This window comes from Gossypium hirsutum, chromosome A05 (genome assembly GCF_007990345.1).
Source record: "Gossypium hirsutum isolate 1008001.06 chromosome A05, Gossypium_hirsutum_v2.1, whole genome shotgun sequence".
Taxonomy (NCBI): domain Eukaryota; kingdom Viridiplantae; phylum Streptophyta; class Magnoliopsida; order Malvales; family Malvaceae; genus Gossypium; species Gossypium hirsutum.
In genome coordinates, this window is record NC_053428.1 from 100919592 (window position 1) to 100937009 (window position 17418).

Genomic DNA, 17418 nt, shown 5'->3' on the forward strand with positions numbered 1-17418 from the left:
TCTTTTTGCTGTCCTAAGCTTTCCTGAGTATAAATCATGAAATTAAAGGATTAGAAGCATCAAATTCATCAAATCTTATGATAATTCATCCAAAAACATGCCAAGCATGGATAAAAATATGTATATATTACGGTTTATCACATACTCTCAAACAGTACTTGGTTACTCAGCTCTGATTTAATGCTTCCAAGACCGATACCTCATTGTTTATCCGTACATCATCTCAGAATGTGGTGCTTCTTATGGTGTATGTTGATGATATCTTAATAACAGGCAGTTCAACTACTGAGGTGGACAGTGTGGTTCACCAGCTTCACAACAAGTTTTCCTTTAAGGACATAGGGTAGTTGAATTTCTTCTTAGGTATTGAAGTGCAGCATACGTCGCTAGGGGTGTTCCTTAGTTAGAAGAAATACATTTTAGAGATTCTTGCTAAGATTGGCATGGTAGAAGCTGTAGCTACTCCTACACCTATGGTAAACACTCCAAAATTGATGGCTTCAGATAGCAGCCCTCCTTTCACTGATGTTCATTTATATCGTAGTACAGTGGGAATGCTTCAGTATTTATGCATCACGCATCCAGAGTTGTCATTTTGTGTCAACAAGTTAAGTCAGTATATGAATCTTTTGTCATTTAAGCTGTAAAACGAGTGCTAAGGTATCTTATTGGGACTGTTGGTCATGGTTTATATTTCTTCAAAGGCCGTATTGAGGTTGTTTGTTACTCGGATGCTGACTGGGCCTCGTCTGTTGACGATCGAAGTTTCACCACTGGCTATATTATGTACCTAAGACCAAACCCTGTTGCGTGGTGTTCCAAAAAACAAAATGTTGTGTCCAGGTCTTCCTATGAAGTAGAGTATCGAAGTCTTGCCAACTTTTTGTCGGAGCTTTTATGGGTTAAACAACTGATAAATGAAATTAGTCTGTCAAATTGTCCGCCACCTGTGATCTGGTGCGATAATACTTCTACGGTGTCCATAGCTGTAAATCTCACACACCATGCCCGAATGAAGCATGTAGAAATAGATCACCAGTTTGTTCGAGAAAAGGTACTCGATGACACTCTACAAGTGAACTTTGTCCCATCATCAGCACAAGTCGCAGATGTCATTACCAAGCCCATTACACCTAAGCAGTTTGAATCATTTCGACAAGCTCTTCGTGTTCTCACACTAAATGATGCTCTCAATTGTTCAAACAGCAAAGAAACCGGGAGAATGTTAGAATAATAGTTGACCTAGTAGTTGGCATCTGTTATTATTCTGTTGAGTCTGTTACTGATAAATGTTAGTAATTATTGTTAGTTACTATTAGTTGTTATTAGCGGTTATTGATTGCATGCTTTACTATATAAGCATATATACAGCTTCTTTCTGAAATATGATGAACTTCAATGTATTCTCTTGAAGTAATACAAGTCTTATTCTTCATCTTGTTATAAGTTTAACAATATGCACCTATTATATATAATTTTGTCGATTTAATTTTCATTTTTTTTATTTTTTGAACATAAGTCCTACTTTTATTTTATTGATAGAAATTCACGATATAAATTTTATGATAAGTTTATAATGACTATCTCTCTATAACAATATACTATCATAAGTGAATAACAATTACCTCCCTAACAAGTAAAATCTATTCAGAAAGATTGTTTGCGAAAAGCACTGATTTTGTCATGGTAATAAGTATTATTATTTAAAGTATAAAAGAGCCCCCAACTTGGACAGAGTCGAATATGCTTGAAATCAAACAACAAATTTGTTGCATGTGGCTTCTTTCAACTGACTGCATGAATTAGGATTTTTTTTTCTTTCATTAAAGTTTCTAATCTTGACCTTTTTAGCTGATTATGAAATTTGGATTTCTTTTATTAGCATCTACGTTCGGTTTATAACAATTTTGTGTCGTTAATTTTTGCTTGTAGGTAAATAATTAAAAAATACATACATAAGTTTTTTCGTAATTTTATTGTTGATTTTTGCTATAAAGAAAATGAAAGTGTTTTCTCGTAAATATATATTACCTGAGTAAAATATATACGCAATTTTTATGTTATATTTAACCTATTGTTACAAGCCTTTCTAAGTGTTCTCCTATGAAGTTAATTAAACTAAAATTCAATTAACCATCCAGGTAACAACATGGAAATTAGTTGAGAGAAAGTCCATACTAATTGATATCGAAAAATTTGAGGATTAAGGACTAAAATGAAATTATAATAAAGAGTTAGGAGAAATGGATGAAACTACCCAATTTAAAATACATGACAACATTCTTCGTAATTGATTCTTATTTGCAAAATCAGTATGTATAACAATCTCAAAGGCCCCATTCTTTTTTCCCCAAAAAATTTAATTCTTGAGTTCTTTATCATCAGAAGCTGGTTTAAAGGCACTGTTTAAAATGGAGAAAGGCAAAGAAGACTGAAGTAATGAACCTCCTGTTTGAGAACTTGAAGATGCCAATCCATTGAAGTAGCTTGATGAACATGATGATTGACCTTTCTCATTTTGAGAAACCATGGCCTGCATCAATTTCTGACCAAAATGCTGAGCTTTTTGATCAGTTTGGTCTCCAGATTTTGCACCGTTACAAACCATAGATGAAATTGCAGCAGCTATTACTGATCTGAAGCTTGGGTCTGATGTGATTACCTTCGTTAAGGTTTCTGTCAAAGACTGTTGAGAAGCTCCCCCTTGCTGATTATTTCCCGGTAAAGACTGGTAAATCTGGTTTTGGGACTCGTTTCCAAGGATTGAGTTACCAGGCTGAGTTTGATAATATGGCACTGCACCATAACCAGGATAGCCATTGCCCCAAACTGCAGGCAAAATGTTGGATTCTGATGAAGAGAAGTTGAGACTTGTTGGAGGAAATCTGGGAAAGCTTGTAGGGAAGCTGTTGAAATAATTACATGAAGATGAAGGGGAAGGGGAAGAGGTAAGGTCTAGAGTAATTGTCGGGGACAAAGATGATGAGGTTGAGTTGGGTAAATAGAACTGTCTTGTTGTGGAATTATCATGGTGGCTGAAGTTTAATCCATTGAGCCCCGGTTGAGATGTTGAAGAGCCAGATAACATCATGGAAGCGGCTGCTGAGGTGGTGGAAGCCATTGCAGTTGCTGAAACTGGAAGTGGGTGATTGTGATTCCCTTCATAAGTTGTAATTAAGATTGACATATCCTCGGCACATCTTTGCACCTACATATATATCACCAAGTTTTATCCGTTAAACCTAATTTTCATCCGAAAAAAGTCTAGTTTCGGTCGAAGAAGAAATCTTTACCTGCTTTCTAACTGGACAACCTGATGCAACTGTGCAACGATAGTAAGCTCTGGGGCATGGATTTCCTTTTGAAATTTTCTGCCCATATTTCCTCCATTGGCATCCATCGTTCATCTGTAATGGAACTAATGAATTATACTCAATCATAAAAAAGAAACAAAAATGATGGAAAGCTTTTTACAAGTATTGCAATACTAACAGTTGGTGCATCACATCTAGCTCTCACAGAAACCCTAGCTCTCTTTACATGGTTTTGTTGATCTTCATCTCCATTTCTGCTTGTTGTCTTTTGAATCTTGTTTGGAGGCCATGTTTCTGCAGCACCATCATCTTCCTTCACTTGATCTTCTGAACTCTTTTGAGGGCTTGACAATTGAAATTTAGAGTCTAATCCAAGAGTTAAACCGGCTTTGATCTCTGGGTCATCTTTACTTTTGATTGAGCTTGTTGTTTTCTCATCTTTTACAGACTCCATTGGAGTAGTTCTTCCTAGGGAAAGTGAAACAAGTTCAGGTTCTACAACAACTGGTTCATCATTGTGATCCGAAGAAATTGATGAACATTTCGATTTCTTGACAGCTCCTTGTTGAAGGATTTCAAAGAAACTTAATTGAAGAGACTTGTAATTCTCCTGGATCTTCTCCAACATCTTCTTTAATCTTTCATTTTCTTCCATCACCTCACCCATCTCAGCTTTTGCAGATTCAAGTTCATCCTCCTAATCCATATAAATATATATAATCGTTAATTAAACTAGAATGTATGATTGATTTAATGTACAAATCCATATTAATTGCTCAGTGCAACTACCCAAAACTTTTGTTATTAACTTTTATAGATCTAAACACCAAATTTTGCAAAATTTTATAAGACAAAATAAATAAATAAATAAAAAGTGTCAGCTACATTTATGAGGGAGGTCAACAAGCATTTAATGCAAACATCTACCTCCTTGCTATCCACCAAGTCTTCATCGCTAGGTGATGATGAATTCAAATCAGCATTTTCATGTAGTTTTCTTCTATTTTCAGTCTAATACACAAAGAATTGAAGAAAGAATCCATTAGCAACTTTTATCATAATTCATAAACCTTTCAGGAACCACAAACTAGACCCTGATTGTGAGAAATTGACACCCAATTCTCATATATATAAGAACAAACCAAACCAGTTAAATAAGGATCACTGAATATATATATATATATATAGTCTATACCTTCTTAGCTTCTGGACTGCAATCTTCTTGATGGCAGGCAATGGCTTGAGCAATATCGGCATCTGTTGTTGGCATTTTCATCAACAAAACCTCCATTGTTAATTTGGGAGGATAAAGAAAAGCTTGCCTTCAACTCTTCTTTTATCTCAATTTATATATATATATTTCTTATATGAAAAACCTTCCCCTTCTTATAATACAATCAAAAAACAGTTGGCTTTCAAATAAAATTCAACTATGCTTAGTGGTCATCTATCAATTCTTACACAGGCAAACACAAATGTCAACACCCCAACCACACTTCCAAAGAGTATTTATTCCTTTTTCCTCTATATATTAAAAAAAAAGTGAAGAAATCAACTTCAACATTCAAGAATTCAGAATTTAGACAAAGAGAAAATGATTTTGAAATGAAAAAGAGAGAGAGAGAGAGCTAAAATTGCGGCCAATACCCCCATTATTTTTATATATATTTGAAGTTTGAGTTTAGGGTAAAGAGAGAGAGAGAGAGAGAGAGAGGACATCACATGGGGTTAACAGTCAAAGTTGAGTAGATAGGTAGCCATGGTTTCTTGGGCGGTGAGGTTTCAAGGAAGGATCAAAGTTTCAACGGTTGCTGGTGGTGGTCTAGTTGTGGCCTTTGTTTTCGTTGTCAAGTTCCCGGTCAATACGCTTGCTTAACACGGATTCAGACTCTGTCCCATATGCCCTTTTGACCTTTTTGCCTCTCTGTATTTTATATTTCTATGTATATATATAAGCTACTTCTTAAATGTCGATAGCAAAGCTTCAACTTGATCAAGATTTAGGTATATATAGAGAAAATTTTCAATGCATTAAAACAACTTTTAATAATTAAATTTATACAATGTATTCTGCAACTCCTATTAGATGTAGCAGAAAAAAATTCAACTACAAACTATTGTTTTTTGAACAAATCAACAACAACATATTAAATACGTATGTAAAAAGATACTTTTATGTTAAGTCAAGTACGTAAAAGTTATCTCTTTTCCTATCCTTTTTTTTAGTACAATAGATGAAAAGTTTCCAATCAACTTGCCGGTTAAGAGTTTATATTATGTTAACATAAGAAGATATGAACATATACAAGTTGGCCAACTGCAGAAAAAACTTCATTGAAATCTTAATCATAGTGTAAAAAAGCTAATAAAAAAATCGCCTAACACGAGATTTCAACATGTGTTTTTTAAATCAATAAAATATTAATATTACTAATTAATCAAAGCTTTAATTTAATATAAATTTTAAATTTTAATTGTATTATGCATACTTTACTGTCTCCATCAATTGGATATGCTGTATATTGATAATGTTGTTGATTGAGATGGTGTCAAAAGTCAGCTCGACACTAACTCAAGATTAATGACAGCACTATGATAAACAATTGTAATGCATTTAGTATTTTTATTATGATGTATTTACATGTTTAAATTTTATTTTACTCACACTTTAATCTATTTTCATTTTAATATCGTATATATTTCATGTGTTATTATTAATTAGTTTCAAACCATACATTTCATTATTTATTATATGTTATATTTAAACACACATATGTGTTGTAATTGTTGAAGTTATACATGAAGAGAAGAAAACTTTATTCTTCAAGAAGTGTCCCTGCACAAAGGTGTTGTACATGTTATATAGAAAGATAACAACAGTTTTACTAAACCTTAATAGCTAACTACTTTGCTTAACCAAGAATAACAGAATAACATAAATAACTATTATTCTAACATTCTCATGGTTTCTTTAGTGTTTGAACTTCTTAGAACAGCATCTATTGATAGCACTTAAAGAGCTTGTCGAAATGATGTAAATTATTTGGGTGTGATAGGCTTGGTAAGGACATCAGCAATTTGTTTCGACGATGGAACATAGTTGACTTGCAGCATACCGTCAAGAACTTTCTCTCATACAAAGTGGTGATCAATCTCTACGTGTTTTACTTTGGCATGGTGCGTAGGGTTTGCAGCTATAGATACTCTCGAGGTATTGTCACACCAGACCACTAGTGGCTGAGAAATCAATATTCCAATTTCTCCTATCAACTATTTTACCCACAAAAGTTTAGAAACGCAGTTGGCTAAGCTATGATATTTTGCTTCAGATGATGATCTAGACACTACGGCCTACTTCGTAGAACACCATGCAACAGGATTTGGTCTGAGATACACAACATACCCTGTGGTAGAGCGACGATCTTCAATGGACGAGGCTCAGTCAGCATCAGAATAACAGACTACCTCAACTGTCCTTTTGACAAGTACAAACCATGATAAGATATTGCAGTACTTGTTTTACTGCTTTCTAGTGTGTTTCACTTGGAAGATTCATATACTGGCTCAATTTGTTGACACAGAAAGACAAATCTGGACGCGCGATGCATGTATACTGTAGCATGCCAACAATACTCCGATACAGATGAACATCGGCAAACGTTGGACTGCCATCTGAGGCAGCCAGCTTGGGAGTACTTACCATGGGTGTAGGTGTAGTTGTTGCTCCTACCATTCTCGTTTTGTGAAGTATCTCTGAGATATACTTTCTCTGGCTAAGAAGTAACCCTTGTGAAGTGTGTTGGACCTCGATGCCTAAGAAAAAACTCAATCTTCCCATGTCTTTGAGGGCAAATTTGCTGTGGATTCGAGTCACCATATCATCAATAGCTTTACTGGAACTTCCTATTATGACTATGTCATTGACATAGGCCATGAGCAACAAGACATTTCCTGGCAACTCACGGATAAATAGAGAAGAATCAGCTTTGGATGCATGGAAATCGAGTTGAGCAACCAAATATTGTTTAAGAGTATGGAACCATGCGCGAGGGGCTTGGTGGAGACCATACAGTGCTTTGTTCAGTCTGCAAACCAACTTCTGTCCATTACTGCTTGGAACTTCAAAATCCATGTGGTTGGTCCATGTAGATTTCTTTGGTTAAGTCACCATTAAGGAAGGTATTATTGACATCCACTTACCTTAATGACCACCCATGTATGACTCCAATGGCAAGTACTGTGCGAATTATTGTTGCGCGAACTATGGGACTGTAGGTATCTCGAAAATCAAACCCAGCGTGTTGAGAGAAACCTTTGGCCACCAACCGAGCCTTGTGCTTTTCCACTGTCCCATCAGCCTTCCTTTTTACCTTGAATAACCATTTGCGTCCAAAGGCCCTACGATCAACAGGGAGGGAGCATAAGCTCCATATGTTATTACGAAGAAGAACCTGAAGCTCACTATGTACTACTATTTACCAACATTCACTGCGCATTGCTTCATATATGTCAGCAGGAGTGTCACTTGAAAAAAAGGTGGCTTTACTCAGGTAGACCTTAGGCTTAAAGATCCCAGCTTTGCTGCGTGTAACCATAGCATGAGAATTGTATGGAACAGAGGGTGGAGGAGGTGGTGGGTCTAGTGGGCTGAGACTTAGGGGTTGACTTGTACTACGTGAGTTGGACAGAGGTGTAGTAGTCAAACGATTATCTTGAAGGTTAGAAGAAGACATATTTGTGGAAGTAATAGACAGAGAATCAGGTAGTAGTACAAGTAACTTGGAACTGGACTATGAAGGGGAAATGTAGGGAATAGGTTGTGGGCTAATGTTTTAGAATGGGAATACAGACTCATTGAATGTGATAAGACTTGAGATATATATCCTACCACTGCTATCCTGACATCTATATCCATTGTATTGTGGGGAGTAGCCTAAGAAAGTACAAGGTGATGACCTAAATTGTAGTTTGCACTTGTTGTACGCTCTAAGATTTGGAAAGCACAAACAGCCAAAAACATGAAGGAAAGCATAGTTTGGATGAACTTTAAAGATTTTTTCATATGGGGATATATTACCTAAAGGAGAACAAGGTAGCCTGTTTATCAAGTACACTGCATTGCTAAAGGCATTGTTCTAGTAAGTTAAGGCTATGGACGGATGAGCCAGTATGGAGAGACCAATTTCAACAATCTACCTGTGCTTGCGTTCAACCAAGCCATTTTGTTTAAAATTGTATGGATATGTGACACACTGCAATATGCTTTGCTGGTCCAAATACCATTTCAACACCTAAAATTCCCTACCCCCATCCGATTGTAAGGCAAGTAGCTTGCAACCAAGTGTTTGTTCAGCTTGTCTATGAAACAGTGGAAAGACATTAAGGACTTCAGAATTTTTCTTCAAACAATAAAGCCAAGTATATCTGGTATACGCATCAGTGAACACAACATAATAACGAAATCCATTGGAAGGTGTCGAAACTATTTTTATTTTTGATTTTTGAAAAAACGGATAACGACTTTTTAAAAAAAATTGTGGAGTCGCCACTAATCCTTTTTGTTTAGGTGGGATTGGATCACCTAATAAAATATTTTATTCCATTTAAATCAATTTTGGCCTACGTAAATTTGAGAAAACAGGTTTGGGAGCTGGTTACGTATGAGGAAGGATTAGCACCCTCAGTACGCCCAAAATTGGTTCCAAATTGGTTAAGTACTGTCTTTATGTCTATGTTTTAAAGTTATTTTTGAAATATGGTTCTTTTGGAAGCATTTGAATGGCTCAAGTTGGTCATCAAAATTCTCTTGTTTTAGAGGAATACAGCATCACATCCAACACGATAGTACACTATCCTTTATACCCTCGAAAACACGATAAATTTTGACTTCCAAAAGTTCATATGTTGAAAATTACAAAAGGATGCCCAATTATTTAGCCCAACAAAAAACCGAAACCCAGTACAGTAGGGCACGATTCCTCGAATTTCTAAACATTGAACATTGCCTTATTTTAGAATTTAGAAAACATGAGTGAAATTCTAAAGGAATATTCGATTATTTCGAACAAACGGGAAATTTCAACCCAGCACGGTTGGGCACGATTCCTCGAGTTCCCAAACATCAACTATTACCTTTGTTTTAGTGAATCTTCAAATAAACAATTGTAGAACTAGCTCAAAACGTATTAATTTTACTTGAAATAAGATGAAATAATTAATTTTTTTTAAAAAGTTGAAAATTATAATGCAACATTTGTAGACTAAAGGAAAAAATAAAATAAAAAAGACATGGGGTAACATGCACTCATAAAATAAAATGCCAATTAACCAACTAATAATTAACAAATTAGCAAAACCAATAATTAAGTATAACTAATCTAAGACAAATGTAATCGAACTTCTAAGCATGGATGGAGAACAACAATACGACAAATATACATGAAATAATACAAAAACGACTAACCCATGAGATACCAAACAACATAAAATTAATATGATACAAAACAACTTCTAAAGAATGATGCATTGATGAGCAAATAACACGTGTTAGGACTTGAAATAATCTATAAGAAAAATAAAGAACACGTATATAATTTTTTTTTAAATTGATGTTGCAAAGAAAACATTTAAATCAAATAATATGCCAAATATTAATATATATATATATATATATATTTACAAAAAGATTGACAATATACACAATGGAGGAGAATTTAAATGATACACAAAATATAAAAGGATAGTAAAAATACATGATAAAATATGATCTTAGAAAATAATTATGCACACAATAGATTTAAAAAACATTTGTATTATAAACGAATTTAGAAGAAATTAAATGTAAAAAAAAAAAAGCTTGGGAATAATAATGCGTATAAGATTAAATTAATTTTGCTATAAATTATATATGTGCCATTATACATAAAAGCATTTAAATGAGATACTATAAAGTATTAGAATAATATAATATAAAGAAGCATCTTGAAATAATAATTTTATAAACACGAAAAATGCAGTTTCTAAAATAGCTTCCTATATACATAAAAGCATTAAGTAAATTTTAAATAAAAAAATCCACCAAAATAATATATGTACGAATATACAAAAATATTTAAATGAGATATTAAAAATAATAATAACTTTAAAACAAAACACAATTATCCAAGTAGCTTAAAATATCAAATTATCAAACCAAAATTAAAAACAAAAATGAATGTGAAACGAATTTTAAAAATAATGAAAAGAACTTAATTGAAATAAAATTAAAATAAAAGGGAAAATTTATAAATTCTTTAAATTAAATTGAGGACTAATGCGCCACGCGTGCAAATGCACGAGGACCAAATCTGGAAATATTCCAGATCTTAAAACATTCTGCTCAGGCGCGGTCTAAATCACAACAACACGCAAATTGTCGTAACCATTTTTTTGGAAAACGGGAATCGACTTAAGTTTTGGAAACGAAAATGAAAAATGGGAGTCGCCATCAATCCTTTTTGATGAGGTGTGATCGGATCACCTTAAATTAATCATTTTAATAAAAGTTAAGATTTACTAAAACGATAATTTTTTTTTTGGTCTACGAAAATCAGAAAATGAGTTCGGGAGTCGGTTACGCACGTGGAAGGGTTAGCACCCTCGCTACGCCTAAAATTGGCACCTAGTTGATTAATTAGTGTCTTAGTATCGAAGATTGAAAACTTGAAAGACTTTTGAAATGCGATCCTTTTTTATAAAAATGCTCAAGTGTTAAAGATCTTCTCGTCTCAAAATATGAAATGTCACATCTAGTAAGTTAGGACACGATATCTTAGATTTTTTAGAGCGAGCTTGCCTTTTATATAAAATTTGTGTATTTTAATTCATAAAAAGGGTATTCGATTTTTTAGAGTAAACGAGAGAAATCAAAACCTAGTAAGTTAGGGCACGTTTTCTCGAATCCTCAAACACCGAATGTTGCCTTTATTTTTTTTTAAAAATTCTTATTTCGAGGTGACAAAATGTCATACCCGGTAAGTTAGGGCACAACACTTCGTATCTCTTAGAATAAACATTTTTCAAAACTCGTATTGTGATTTAAAGGAATATTCCGTTATTTGGATTAAATTAGAAAAATCGAAGCCCAGTAAGTTAGGGCACGGTTTTCTCGAAATTCCAAACACGAAACATTGCCTTATTTAGAAGATTTTTGTTTTTTTTTTTTGAATGGTAGCGAATTCGATGTTTAAACGACGTGTCGCTGGCTTGAATTAAAACAGAACGATTTATTGGATAAGTGCCACAAGACTTGATTCATGAGGCGATGATATGAAAAAGTATAGTGCGGCATGAAACGATGATAAAAAATACTACACAAGTGAATAGTATGAGAATACAAATAAACGAATCATAGTATACGCAATGACAATAATCTCGCAACATACATCATTTAAATACTAACGTTAATAATCGAAAACCAATGAATTAAATAATATATACAACAACTTAAGAAAATTTAAAAACAATTAAAGTAAATAAAATGTAAAACAACTTTTAAAATGATAATAAATAGATTCAAAATAAATATTGTGAAAAAAAGAAATTTAATATCAACAATATACAAAGAAATTTAAAAAAATAGATCATATGTATGAAAATTTTAGAATAAGTAATATACCAAACATCAAAGAAACAACTAGTATATACATATATAAAAATAGACATAACGATTTGAAATTGATAATAGATATAAAATTATAAAGTAAATAATAAAATGATTTAAAATGAATAACACATAAAGTGAGTTTAAAATAAATAATGTAGAAGAATTTTAAAATCTATATTACAAGGCAAATTAAAAGGATTCCTATGAGTAATTTTAAAATAAATAATATATATACATACCTATATATATATAAAAGTGTAAAATAAATGATACATATGTAAAACCTAAATAATAAAAAATGTTTTTTTAAATAAATAAAAGAGTTTAATATAAGATATATAAAACAATTTTTAAAATAAATAACATGTAAGTCGATTTAAAATAATAAGTAAGAATTTAAAGTAAAAGAGATTTAAAGAAGTAATATACAAAACAAAAATTTTTTATAATATGTGTAAAAGATTTGAAATGCTATATAGATAATATGTGAAAAGCCAAAATATAATATGTACAACAATTTAGAATACATAGTGTTAAAGAAACAATTTGAAACAAATAATAATACAATTTTAAATAACCAACATATTTAAACAAACCAAAATAAATAACACATATAAGCAATCTTATCTATACCGTCTATAAAATATTTGAGTAAACACATAAATCTTATTTTGATATAACAAAATAAATAAATGAATAAAATAAAAGGATTCAGGGTGTGATTGAAACTAAATCAAAATTTGAGGTATCGATTGCAAATAAAGAAAAAGACCAACAGGGACTGAATCAAAATGCGCTTAAACACACGAGGATAAAATGGGACAATATCCCACATCATTATGCGCTATGCTTCATCTGTCCAAGTCAAGGATTAAAACGGGAATGAAGTAAAATAAAATGCAAAATTTAAAAAGGAAAAAAATGCGAAAAGGGGACCAAATAGAATGGCATAGGAAAGAAGGAGGGACCATAACCGCAAATATCCCATTAGGGCCTCAAAAGCATGCGAGTCCCTCTTCAAACTTCCCCCCCCGGTCGTTTTGCTTGGCTTATTTAAGCCAAATTGTTCTTTTTTTTATTGTTTCAGCATTATTTAGAAAAACAAAAAAAAGGAGACAGAGAGTTTTCTTTGCTCTCCCTTCACTCCCCATGTCCGGCGATAGGATTTCCCGAGGTCCATTGCACCGCCGTTGTGGGCCAAAAAGAAAAGAGGCCAACGAAGGTGAGTACCCTCATTTTTCTACTCTTTTTGTTTTATTTTTATTATTTTTATTCAAACAAAAACAATATATATATAAAAGAAAATAAAAGCAACAGAGATTTTAAAGAAAAAAACGAAACAAAAGAGGAATCACCTTTAAAGTTTTGGTTTTTGATTGATTTTTTGTATTGGGCGCTCTCTGTTTTTTTCCTTTTCTTTTTTCGAAATACAACCCCCCCTTTTTGAATATTGAAAATCCCTCCTCAAATACAATCAGCTCCCCTCCCCCTTTTTTACAATCTGTCCTCTCTCTACAAAGATAAGATTTTGGCTTTTTAAAGCCGATCTACAAAACATTTCTTTCATTTTTTATTTTGTTTTTGCTCTTTTGTTTATTTCTTCCCCCATCATTCACGTGCTTTCTTTTGCCTTTGTATTTGCTTTCATTGCAGGTGCTATGCGACACGTGGAAGAGGCGACGGTCAGGGACGTGGTGGCTGAGGTGGTATGTGCGGTGGTTCAGCATGCGTGGGGTGAGCGGCGGCTGAAGAAAGAGGCTAGGGTTGCTGAAACAATTTGGGTAGTTGGGCTAGGGTTAGTTTTAGGCCTATTGGGTCTGGGCTTGTGAAATTATTTGTTGGGCTGTTATATTTTATTTGTTTATGGGCCCGGGCAATATTGGGCCTGTACAGCTGCCCCTCTTTGCTCATTGTCGTGTAACGAGAATAGAGTAAAGATTATAAAAGGGCCAATTTTTCCCGGGCTCACCGAGTCATGAGTTCTTGATCCTTGATCTTCTTTAAATGGCCTCTTGACGGCTTCAATCTGCTTTACTGCAACTCAGGTATACGATATCTGCTATCTTTAGTCTGCTCTCCTGTCAACACAGAGACGCCAAACCTGTTATCTTCAACTTGTTCCCTATAAACACAGGGATGCCAAATCTGGTTTTTCGATTTGTTTTCTGACAATACAGAGATGCCAAATCATCTTAGATCTACTTCAGTGAAATCATCTGAAGGTTGAATCTGCTATGTATCTGCTCTCCATCGAAATGGAGATGCCATATCTGTTATCTTGAATCTGCTTTGGTGTGGGAACATCCGAAAGTCAAATCTGCTATGTCTTTGATTTGTTCCTTGTAAGCACAAGGATGCCAGATCCTATTGGATCTAGCTTCAATATAAACATCTGAAGGTCAGATCTGCTATGTATCTGCTCTCCATTGAAGTGGAGATGCCAGACTTCGATTTGTTCTCTGAAAATACAGAGACGACAAATCATCTTAGATTTGTTTCAACGTAAACACGTGAAAGCCAAATCAGCTATGTCTTCGATTTGTTCCTTGTAAACACAAGGATGCCAAACCATCTTGGATCCGCTTCAGCATAAACATCCGAAGGCGAGATCTACTATGTGTTTGCTCTCCATCAAAGTGAAGATGCCAAACTTTGATTCGTTCTCTGACAATACAGAGACGACAAATCATCTTAGATTTGCTTCATCGTAAGTATGTGAAAGCCAAATCAGCTATGCCTTCGATTTGTTCCTTGTAAGCACAAGGATGCCAAATCATCTTGGATCTGCTTTAACCAGATCTGCTATGCTGCGGCCTATTACCCTATTGCATAGGGATTTAAGGCCCATCGCATTTGATCTGTTTCCCTATTGCTTAGGGGGTTTTGATTCGTACATTCAACCTATTACCCTACTGCTTAGGGATTTAAGGTCTGTAAATTTGGCTTGTTACCCTACTGCTTAGGGGGTTAAAGCTCATTATCTTTGATCTGTTTCCCTACTGCTTAGGGTGATAAGATCTATGAACTTCAGCTTGTTACCCTACTGCTTAGGGGGTTAAAGCTCGTCGCCTTCGATCTGTTTCCCTATTGCCTAGGGGGTTAAGATCTGTAAATTCAACCTGTTACCCTCCTGCTTAGGGGGTTAAAGCTTGGTGAATTCACTGATTCTAGGAACATGACCTGTAGAATCAGTTTCATATATTTATGCTTATGCCAAAGAATTAGGATGCTATGATCAAAATGAATCAAATGCCCCTAATTAGATGCATTATGAATGATCTTTGAATGTATGGGTGCAACATGTTGTGAGCGTGAATCCCTTTTAATGTTTAGGTGGCCATTGCTCTTTGTTCATCAAGGTTCTTTCATTGAAATGGTACCCTATCTTCTTGTTCAGCTCAAATTTTGAACAGAAAACCTAAAGAGGCAGTCCCAATTTAAACTCTTTCTTCTCACATGCTTCGAATCTTTGGGTTTGGTTAGTTCTAAATAATAGTCCTGTTCTAGGCCCCTATACTATTTAGAAACTTTCAGAGTAATATGCAGAACTCTTTTTGCGAAAATGGCTTTTAGTCCATTAATCATCATTTCAATGCAAAATGCTTGAAAGAGATTATAATGATAGAACTGTAATTTATCAGAAACAAAATTTGAAGGGAGTAGATTCATCACAGTCAACAAACATTGCTGGAATACAAAATGAATAAGAAGGGAATAGGTGCCCCAGATATCGCAGCGTGAGCTTCTCTGTGCTAACTTCTTGAGGACTCCCTTTTTGCCCGACATGTGTTTAGGGGATCTAGAGTACCCTTGTAGACACCCCAAGACGTAACATATCTCTTCCTTGTTAATTTGGGTATCATCAGACCATCGCATGCTCCACTTTTTATCAAAATTTGAATCGCCCTTTACGGGTTTTCAATTCAAAATCCCTTTGGTCCCAAGGTGCTCTTTGTAAGTTTTCACCCTGGCCTCTCCCTTTTTTTTTAGGCGAAGTATTTTTTAACCGAATCCGAATTCACGAGATTGGGTAAAGTCGTGCCATCCATTTCGGCCAATATGAATGCTCCTCCCGAAAAGGCTTTCTTTACCACATAAGGTCCTTCCCAATTCGGCGTCCATTTTCCCCTGAAATCCTTTTGTATGGGAAGGATCTTTTTCAATACTAGGTCTCCCTCGTGGAATTCTCTAGGACGAACCTTTTTGTTGTAAGCTCGCATCATTCGCTTTTGGTACATTTGACCATGACGGATAGCCCTTAGCCTCTTTTCTTCAATCAAATTCAACTAGTCATATCGGGACTGGATCCATTCTGCTTCATCCAACTTTACCTCTTACAAAACTCTGAGGGAAGGGATCTCGACCTCGATAGGTAAAACTGCCTCCATTCCATAGACCAATGAGAAAGGCGTTGCTTCGGTGGAAGTCCTGACAGACGTTCGATAAGCATAGAGGGTGAATGGTAGCTTCTCATGCCAATCTTAATAAGTTTCTGTCATCTTTCCCACAATCTTCTTGATGTTCTTATTGGCTGCTTCGACTGCACCGTTCATCTTCGAGCGATACGGTGATGAGTTGTGGTGTCTAATCTTGAACTGACTGCAGACCTCCGCTATCATGCTATTGTTCAAATTCAATGCGTTGTCAGATATGATCCTTTCCAGCATTCCATATCGACAAATGATTTCCTTTTTTAGGAACTTGCTAACTGTCGATTTTGTAACATTAGGATATGAAGCGGCTTCCACCCACTTGGTGAAATAATCGATGACCACAAAGATGAAACGATGCCCATTTGAAGCTTTTGGTGAAATTGGCCCAATCACATCCATGCCCCACATCGAGAAAGGTCATGGCGAAGTCATGACATGCAGAGGTGAAGGAGGTACATTAATCTTGTCTCCATAAATTTGGCACTTATGACATCTTTTGGCGTAGTTAACACAGTCTCCTTCCATGGTGGACCAATAATAACCAAATCTCATAATTTGCCTAGCCATTGTGAAGCCATTAGCATGTGTCCCATAGACACTCTCATGGACTTCCTCTAAGATTTTCTTAGCCTCTATAGCATCTACACATCTCAACAGTACTTGATCCTTCCTTCTTTTGTATAGGATCTCCCCATCTAAGATATAGTCATGGGCTAGTCTTCTCAATGTTCTTTTGTCATTCTCAGTAGCTTGGTCAGGGTACTCACGATTCTTCACATATCGCAGGGTATCGTGGTACCAAGGGTGATCATCATTTTCTTCTTCTTCTTCGAGGTTGTAACAATGAGCCGAGGCCTCGTAAATGCTCATTTGGATTGGTTTCACATCCTCTGGTTGGTCCACCTTGATCATAGAAGCTAAAGTTGCTAGGGCATCAGCAATCTGATTTTCCTCTCGCGGGAGGTAGCAGAAGACAATATCATCAAACTCTTTAATAAATTCAAGGATCAGCCTTCGATAATTGATC

At 34.9% G+C, this 17418-nt stretch overlaps 1 protein-coding gene across 2 annotated transcripts; it reads right to left on the minus strand.

Moving 5' to 3' along the window:
• Positions 1 to 2125: 2125 nt before the first annotated feature.
• On the minus strand, positions 2126 to 4972 carry LOC107959813 (probable WRKY transcription factor 72). 2 transcript variants are annotated; one of them, XM_016895965.2, is made up of 5 exons: positions 4510 to 4971; positions 4242 to 4325; positions 3493 to 4011; positions 3294 to 3407; positions 2128 to 3208 (listed from the first exon to the last, which is right to left on the minus strand). In XM_016895965.2, exons 1-5 carry the CDS (start codon positions 4603 to 4605, stop codon positions 2360 to 2362), a joined length of 1662 nt encoding a protein of 553 aa, XP_016751454.1. In that variant the 5' UTR covers positions 4606 to 4971; the 3' UTR covers positions 2128 to 2359. The 2 variants fall into 2 exon arrangements, with proteins under 2 accessions (XP_016751455.1, XP_016751454.1); XM_016895966.2 differs by lacking the exon at positions 4242 to 4325 and having other exon boundaries at positions 2126 to 3208; positions 4510 to 4972.
• Between the last annotated feature and the right edge of the window lie 12446 nt (positions 4973 to 17418).